This window comes from Vigna angularis, chromosome 1, assembly GCF_016808095.1.
Source record: "Vigna angularis cultivar LongXiaoDou No.4 chromosome 1, ASM1680809v1, whole genome shotgun sequence".
NCBI classification, from domain to species: domain Eukaryota; kingdom Viridiplantae; phylum Streptophyta; class Magnoliopsida; order Fabales; family Fabaceae; genus Vigna; species Vigna angularis.
Window position 1 is genome coordinate 22,025,622 of NC_068970.1, and position 8,752 is coordinate 22,034,373.

The following is an 8,752-nucleotide window of genomic DNA, read 5'->3' on the forward strand; positions in this document are numbered from 1 at the left end:
AATAACTTTACAGATATTTGGAAGCTATATTAATGGATAAATGAAAGTTAAGTTTTATTAGTTTTGTTTTTATTTAATATATTTAAATAAGAATTAAGTATTGTTTTAGCGTTCAAACTTTGACACCAAATTAGAATTCGTTTCTGTCTCAAAATTTGATATATTTGATTCTTAAACTTTTAGAAAAATGAATTAATGTAGTCTTTTTAATCTTATTATATTATTTTTTTTATATGTCAAACATGTTTTCAAGTAGATATTGAAGAGAAATGTATGAAATGATGTAAACAACTCAAACACTAACATGAAACGTGTTTGACACAAAAAAAAGTTAACATAATTGGATTAAAAAGATTATATTAATTTATTTTCAAAGTTTGAAAATCAAAATCTATCAAAGTTTCAAACACAACGAATTTTAATTTCACATCATTGTTAAGGAACTAAAAAGATATTCAACTCTTTGAATAATCATTCCTTTGGTGAATCATTGATTTATTTATTTTTTCTATTAAATAAACATTGTATATCTACTTTCACATTTTGACTTTATTTTGGTTATTTTCATAATAAAATCATTTCCTAAATGTTGCATATTTATTTTAAAAATATTGTACTATTAAATTATCTGTATAAAATTCTAAAATATTTCTTACATAATAGGTTTTATTTATTAATTATTTTTAAATATTGGTATTTATTTTAGACTAATTTTAATCAATAATTTAATGAAGATGTAAAAAAGCGTATTTAGAAGAGGAAACACTCTTTTTATTTCGTGACAAGAGTTAGGATTCTACCAATAAAAGTCAAGGTTTGGAACAAAAATGATTATTGATAAATATCTCACATTAATATTATTTATAATACCTATATATTTAATTATATGCTAAGAATCTCACATTAAATTAAAAAAAAAAAACGTATTACAATATTTAAGTTACAAACTCTCAATAAATACATACACAATAATTGTGAACCATATTCACATTAAACTGTCAATGATTTTTTTCCTACCTTTTTGTTGAAGATATAGTAGCATCAAGAAAATGCAAACTTTTGTGCTTTGGCTATTATGTAGTTTTGGTCCTCTCCTTTTATTTTTTTACCACATTTTATGCTTTGAATAGGCAAGACATTAGGCTGGTAGAATTGTAGTTGTTGTTCTGATTTTTGTGTTTGATTTGTGCACCCAAAAGCTTCTATTGTAAAACCACTCACACAGAAAAATCCAAAGGCATGTGTTAAAGGACCAACCAATCAGCTAAGTCACTTCTTGCAGACCATATTTAAATATGCAAATGAAATTGAAGGAATAAAATAAACATTCGTTTAGGATGTATTGTAGTACTTACTTTATCATGCAAAAAAATAATTTGGTATGAATGTTTTTTCTGTGTTGAAGTTGGTATAAAAAGAAAATGTATTCTTAGTTTTCCCAATAACAGTAAAAGTGGAGCAGAAGAATAACGTAGGATTAGAAATAGAAAAGAAAAAATAATTGGGATTCGTTGACCCTTACATCAGTTCTTGGCGAAAGGTTCATGATTGAAGAGAAAAGAGAGTGTGGGCACCACTGCACCCGATTCATGGTATCCAAACCCAGACACGACACGAGTATGTTCCTCGGCCATCTTTCTTCCCTTTCTTCCCAGTAATGTAATGGCCACATTTATGGTTCAAATTATGCCAACAATCGCCGTAGGAAGTGGCAAATGTGGCATAACTATGGATAAGGAAAGCATAAAGAATAAACAAATCACATCCTCTCTTTCACTTTTACTCACACTACCACGACATGGAAGTACAACTAGCATAATTCAAACGACCAATCATCTTTCAACAACTAGCATAATTCAAATGTTAAAACTAAGGAGGGTCTAGGGAGGATAGATGTACGCAATCTTAGCCTAGATAGGTTGAGGACTTAAAAAACCAAGTGTTATCCAATCAAAGTTAGTGAAAAAGCTATTCCCTTCTCAATCAAGCACACAGCAGAGTTTAATTGAAGTGCTACTTTATATGCTCATAATTGCTTCAAGTAACACAAAGTGATTTTATTTGACCCAAGACAAAGACCATCGTTCTTCTGAAACTTCTGTATGGTCACCTGGTTCAAGGTAACCAATGGCTGCCAAGTGCAGACACGTTTTTGATAGAGTACAGAGTTTGAGTTTTTGCACTTACTGGAAAAAAAGCACCACACCAACAGGCAGACGAATTTTCCACAGGGATGTGGAAAAGGAAGAATTCCAGTATGCCAGTACTCAATGTCTTTCATCCTACTACAGTGTCTTTGTGGTTCGTCTAGCAATCATGGTAAGTTATTTTTTCTCAATATGATCGAGTGTTGTAGCTGCAGCTACAATATCGTTCATGTGTGGAGATTGTTTATAATGATTAAAAGATTAGACCCTTTGTGTTACTATGCTTGAAGTCACAATTTGATGGACTAAGCTATTATCTTTTTGCTTTTCCCAGGCGATGCTAGCCATCTTGATTGGTCTGCTCACTTTCCTCACATGGCATTTCACAAAGATTTATACAACAAAATCTCTTAACAGCTTGGCATACGACCTGCGTTATGAACTTCTGCAACGCCCCATCTTGAGGATGTGGAACATTCTGAATTCTACTTCTGAAATTACCACTGCTCAGGTTAAGCTGTCGCAGTATGTGATCAGAAGCCACACCACCAACCTTCCCACTCAAGCAGACCAAGTTGAGGTTGAGTTACCTGTTCAATTTTTTCATTGTTTATTCTCCTGCTATGCTGTTCTTCTGTTTGATTCCATTTTCAATTACAAGTTTGAGTATGTTCCAACTCTTGCCAGATGTACGACGCGATGAGAGCTGTGACGTGGGCACTGTTTGCCAGTAAAAAAGCTCTGAATTCAATAACTGTCAAATACAAGAATGGATTTGTGCAAGCATTCCATAGAGACCTGAAGGAAAACAACACCTTTTACATATATTCTGATCTTGCAAATTACTCCATGGCTGCCAGTGGCCACAATGAGATCAATTCGCTTTCATCGAACGAAGCTTGGAATGATAAAGACATTCACGGAAACAAGTCTGCAATTTGGTATCGGGAACCGCTTGATCCTGTCAGTGGAGAGAAGATTGGAAAAGTAATGCCAATTGCACCAGAAGACTCCATCAATATAGCAGGCATCTCCCAAGTACCTGATGGTGTAGCTTCGTGGCATGTTGCTGTTAGCAAGTTTACAGATTCACCATTGCTTTCTGCGGCATTGCCAGTTTGGGACTCTTCAAATAAAAGCATTGTGGCAGTTGTGGGTGTCACAACTGCACTTTATAGTGTGGGGCAGCTCATGCAAGAGCTGGTTGAGTTGCACAGTGGTCACATGTATTTGACCTCCCAAGAGGGTTACTTACTTGCAACTTCCACAAATGCACCTCTACTGTCAAATTCTACAAGGCCTCCGAAGCTTAAGATGGCTGTTGACTGTGAAAATGAAGTAATAAGAGAGGGAGCTCGGTGGCTACAGAAAACCTATGGCAACAATTTCCCTCAAAGTCATGAACTTCATGTAGAGAATGTCAAGCTAGGTCCCCAGCAATATTACATCGACTCATTCTTCCTTAACTTGAAGAGACTTCCTCTGGTACATTTAAAGAAGCTGCACGTGTTCTTTTTATCTCATCTTATGTGTAACATTTGTTTTGAGATCTTACAATGATCCATAGATGATCAAGTACTGCAATTTCTGCTAAATATAGATTCAACGAAATTTTTTCTGCTGCTATTTACTTTATTACTGTTTTGACTGACCATCTGCTCTACTATAATTTATACTGGTTTGCAAGTTACTGACTTAAACTTTGTGCAGGTGGGTGTAATCATCATACCCAGAAAGCATATCATGGGGCAGGCAGATGAAAGAGCCTTCAAAACATTGGTTATTCTTATATCTGCATCGTTGTGTATTATTGTCATTGGATGTGTTTGCATTTTGATACTGACAAATGGAGTGTCAAAGGAAATGAAACTAAGAGCAGAACTCATCAGCCACCTGGAAGCAAGAAGGAAGGCAGAGGCATCAAGCAACTATAAAAGTCAATTTCTTGCAAATATGAGGTTGGTTTTTCCGAAATCGAATGTGAATTTAAAGAAATTTAATTTAGCTGAAATCATATAAAAAAGATAATATAAATACCCTGCAACCACAAGCTACTCTAAACAAATAACAAATGTTCATTTTTGTTGCTATCACGTTCAATAGTCCTATGTCCTTTAGGAGTTCAGGCCATTTGGTTCGCATGTACGACAAAATCCTTGCTTTTTGTTGTTCACAAATGTGCTTAAATAGCTTTTGCTTGGGTGCATTACAGTCATGAATTGAGGACACCAATGGCTGCAGTAATCGGGTTACTCGACATTCTTATATCTGATGACCGTCTCACAAATGAGCAATGTGCAACAGTTACTCAAATAAGAAAATGTTCAACTGCCCTGCTTCGTCTACTTAATAACATCTTGGACCTGAGCAAGGTATAACAAGCCTTTTGTTCAAGAACGTTTAATTCCACACTTACATTCATTACAGAAATGATTCTAATGCAAAGTTCTCTTACCATTGCTGCAAAGCTGCAATCATTCAAGAAAGACTTCTAATATTTTATAGAAAATAGGTTGAATCTGGAAAATTGGTCCTAGAAGATGCAGAATTTGATTTCGGGCGGGAACTTGAAGGGCTTGTAGATATGTTTTCTGTGCAGTGCATTAACCACAATGTAGAGACTGTTCTAGACTTGTCTGGTATGTATCGTATTTCTCTGATTAAGAGATTAATTTTACTGAAAAGCGTGAGATAAGAAATCATCACAAAAAGTGTCTGATGCATAGTTAATTTGTTGCAGATGATATGCCAAAGCTAGTTCGAGGTGATTCTGCTAGGGTAGTTCAAATTTTTGCAAATTTGATCAACAACTCAATTAAGTTTACTCTATGTAAGTCAAACCTTTTCTTGTATAAAGTTTCAACACAGCAGTGATTGTAGAAAAGAAAACTTGTGTTCATATCAATTACATTCCTATCACATCTATTCGTAACATTCAAACTTTCTAAAATAAGAAAATAAAAAATATGCTATAATGAATAGGAAGAATTTAAAGATATTTTCTCCCAACTAATCAACATGGAGATATTCAAAATATTTTTATCCTAATAATGTGCTATTTGCAACCGTTACTAATTAACATGTTCCTAAGAATTTTAAAGATTTAACAAATTGTTCAATTACTGTGTATCAACGAATCACTGAAACTCAGATGACTAATCTTAACTCTTTGAAATGAATTACAGCCGGTCACATTATTCTGAGAGGATGGTGTGAAAACCCAAATGCTTGCAGTGATGATACGAATTTTCCACTTGAGCAAAAGAAATCACGGTGTTCACAGAAGAACAGAGCAAAACAACATGAAAACCATGCAAAGAGGATTTCCAATAGAGATAACAAAATAGTACTTTGGTTTGAAGTTGATGACACAGGCTGTGGTATGTTTCAAAAACTTGACTGTAAAAACAGTGGTGAAAATCATCTCTTTTGTGGCAAAAGAAATATGTTTTCAGGTTATTGATTTTTTTGACATGTATATGGCTATCTCAAATTCGCATGCATCCCCTTCATAGGTATTGATCCAAGTAAATGGGAATCCGTGTTTGAAAGCTTTGAGCAAGCTGATCCATCAACTACTAGACTGTAAGTGACTTGAAATTTTAACAAAGACAAGATATAAATCTGCTAGAAATTACTTTTTAGCTATCATATTAACATGGCCTCATTATCTCAGTCATATGAGATTGCTATTAAACTTTCAAATTAATTTGAACATACATCCAGCAATAATTTAAGACTTGAACTCCAGCACTTTTACTCGTTTCAGGCATGGAGGCACGGGTCTTGGTCTTTGCATTGTCAGAACCTTGGTGAGTAAGACCTTAATGTGTAAACTTTCAATCAAGTCAATAACAATTACCATTCATAATACACGTTCTTGATGAAAGTCAAAAGGTGTCCATCTCTGCCGGCCCAAACATGTAATCGCATCACACAAGTTGGTGAAACTTGTATCAGTTGCATGTTTTTAGTTTAGTAGAGCAGGGTTTTCATCTCAAGGTCTATAAATTCACTTGCATTTGTTCTTTCTCTTCTAAAATGACGCAAGTATCTTGAGTTGCATACATTTTCATATTATCTGAATTAATCTATGGTGGTAGGTTAACAAGATGGGTGGAGAAATCAAGGTTGTCAAAAAGGAGGGCCCAGGAACACTGATGCGATTATACTTGCGTCTGAGTGCACCTCTGGATGCCACAGAACAACATTGTCAAGTAGATTTTGCTAACAAAGGCTTAGTGGTGAGTAGAATCAACTTGGCTTTGAGTGACTACAAAGATAATAACCAGGACATGAAATAAAATGTGTCAGTGCAGGTACTTCTTGCACTACATGGCAGTATGGGTAGATCTGTTACATCTAAGTGGTTACAGAAAAATGGTGTAGTGTCTATGGAGGCATCAGAATGGAATGGATTAACACAAATCCTTAGGGTACTCTTTCATGCTAGAAGTTCAGCTCATAATAATGGTTTCGATGCAAATTATTCAGTGCATGAAAATTTAAAGTCGAAACTACTGAGCATACAGGAATTGAGGAACCCAGTTTTTGTGATTGCTGTTGACATTGGACTACTTGACTTGAGCACAGATATATGGAAGGAACAGCTCAATTTCCTTCACAAATACTTTGGGAGAGCGAAATTCGTGTGGATACTAAAGCATGACTCCTCCAATACCATAAAGATGGAGCTTTGCAGGAAAGGGCATACACTGACAGTGAACAAACCCCTCTACAAAACAAAAATGCTTCATATTTTGGAAACCATTACAAAGGAAAGAAGTGATGAGCTACAAAAGAAAAATATGACTACTCCCAGATCTACTACAGTGAAAGAGGGTTATTTGCATGAGAGTCTTGAGATTGATTATACTCAATGTGATGTTGCAAGCTCGGATGGTTCTGACATTTCTGAAACGGGAGGTTCTAATCCTGTTCGTGAAAGTGGAGATAAACAAAGAGAGAAGGTAGTGAGATCTGAATCATCATCACAACACAAGATAAATAACTTAGCTGGATTAGCAAATGGATATAAGGAAGATAATAGTCCTTGGAAGGAAGAGTTATGTGGGAGCAGCCTCAACTCTAACAATGTCACTGCGAATGGCACACCAAAATCATCCTCCACTAAACAAGCATTGTTTGCGAAAGGCAGTCAATGTGAAGATTCTGAATATGGCGAAACAGGAAGTGGCAGTAGCTCGAGAAGAACAGTGAGTGGAAAGAAATCTCTTGAAGGTCTGAGGATATTGCTTGCAGAAGACACACCAGTAATTCAAAGGGTTGCAACCATAATGCTTGAAAAAATGGGAGCCATTGTTGTAGCTGTAGGTGATGGACAACAAGCAGTGGATGCTCTGAATGGCATGCCTGGTGTTGAAGATTGTAGAAGGGAGTCTATCATGAAAGAAAGAAACACAAGATCATCTCAAACTGAGATTCTCAGTTGCCCTCCATATGATTTGATCCTAATGGATTGTCAGGTATGAACTAGGACAAAAAGTATGAGGTAAAGTTTGTTGCAGTTTCATAATCTATTTTAGTTTTCTTGTTCCAATTCCTTGTCTTGTGTGTAAAATAAAACAGATGCCAAAGATGGATGGCTATGAGACAACAAAAGCAATCAGGAAATCAGAAATGGGAACTGGTTTGCACATTCCAATTGTTGCTCTTACAGCTCATGCAATGTCATGTGATGAAGCCAAGTGCTTAGAGGTTGGCATGGATGCTTATTTAACAAAGCCAATTGACTTCAAACTGATGGAGTCCACCATTCTTTCACTCACAAGAAGGACATCTCCGACTTTTGTTTAATGCTGTAACCAAGCTAATAAAGGGTTGTCTTAGACATCCTACGAATATATACAACTTTACCAGACATTAACATCGAGAATCATGGCTTAAGATAAGAATTCCAGAAACGTAATCCAATTTTCCTGAATTAACTCATTTGTACAGCGAAGGACTCAGACTTGTTACTCTTTGTTTCTTTAACCATACAGAGAAGGCCAAATTCTATGTCAATGTGACAGCATTTTGTACACGAAAGAACATTTTGTCTGTATATTACCTTGTCTGTTCACCCATTTCTTTATTATATATACACATAAGCCGAACTATCTGCTCTGAACTATGCAATCAACATAAAATTTGGTTAATCATCAATTTGTCATTGGTTTCACATTTTAGTTAAATTCTGATTTTCTCCTTCTTTAGCCGTGTGTGCTCTTAGATTTGTCGTCTCTACCATTTTGGCGGATAATGTACAAGATTTTAAGAGAGATTTAAGCAGTAATTATATGCATCACATTCTATTTCTACACACAATAATGTTCTTAGATTTAGTCTTTCAGAACTTAGATATAATCATGTTTTCATTTGTCTTTAAAGATGTTGAAAATAGTTGGAGAACCTTTCATTTTGGAAGAGTGTAAAATTTTGAAAAAACTACAACTAAAAGAATATTTGAAATTCTTTTCGGAGGAACAAGTAAAAAAATTATTTTGGTTACATAAAAATAGCTAATGAATAAATCTTATACTATGTCAAGAGTTAGCCAAACTTGGTTGATTGGTGAAGATTTGGACACAATTTTCACGGTT

General features: G+C 35.0%; 1 protein-coding gene across 1 annotated transcript; it reads left to right on the forward strand.

Annotated features, from left to right (window-relative positions):
• Positions 1-1,910: 1,910 nt before the first annotated feature.
• LOC108323877 (histidine kinase 1) lies at positions 1,911-8,308 on the forward strand. Its single transcript, XM_017556687.2, has 13 exons — positions 1,911-2,319; positions 2,482-2,727; positions 2,835-3,632; positions 3,858-4,105; positions 4,360-4,519; positions 4,660-4,786; positions 4,888-4,977; positions 5,333-5,527; positions 5,663-5,732; positions 5,917-5,959; positions 6,251-6,391; positions 6,467-7,633; positions 7,737-8,308. The coding sequence occupies exons 1-13, from the start codon at positions 2,128-2,130 to the stop codon at positions 7,962-7,964; spliced, it is 3,705 nt and encodes a 1,234-aa protein (XP_017412176.1). The 5' UTR covers positions 1,911-2,127; the 3' UTR covers positions 7,965-8,308.
• The last annotated feature ends 444 nt before the right edge of the window (positions 8,309-8,752 follow it).

What these genes read in the sequence shown, in the direction of transcription:
- LOC108323877 (XM_017556687.2), top strand. Translation starts at nt 2,128, where the DNA reads ATGGCTGCCAAGTGCAGACACGTTTTTGATAGAGTACAGAGTTTGAGT. An exon ending in CAATTTCTTGCAAATATGAG is followed by an intron (nt 4,106 to 4,359) that starts GTTGGTTTTTCC and finishes GGTGCATTACAG; the next exon opens with TCATGAATTGAGGACACCAA. An exon ending in GACTGTTCTAGACTTGTCTG is followed by an intron (nt 4,787 to 4,887) that starts GTATGTATCGTA and finishes AATTTGTTGCAG; the next exon opens with ATGATATGCCAAAGCTAGTT.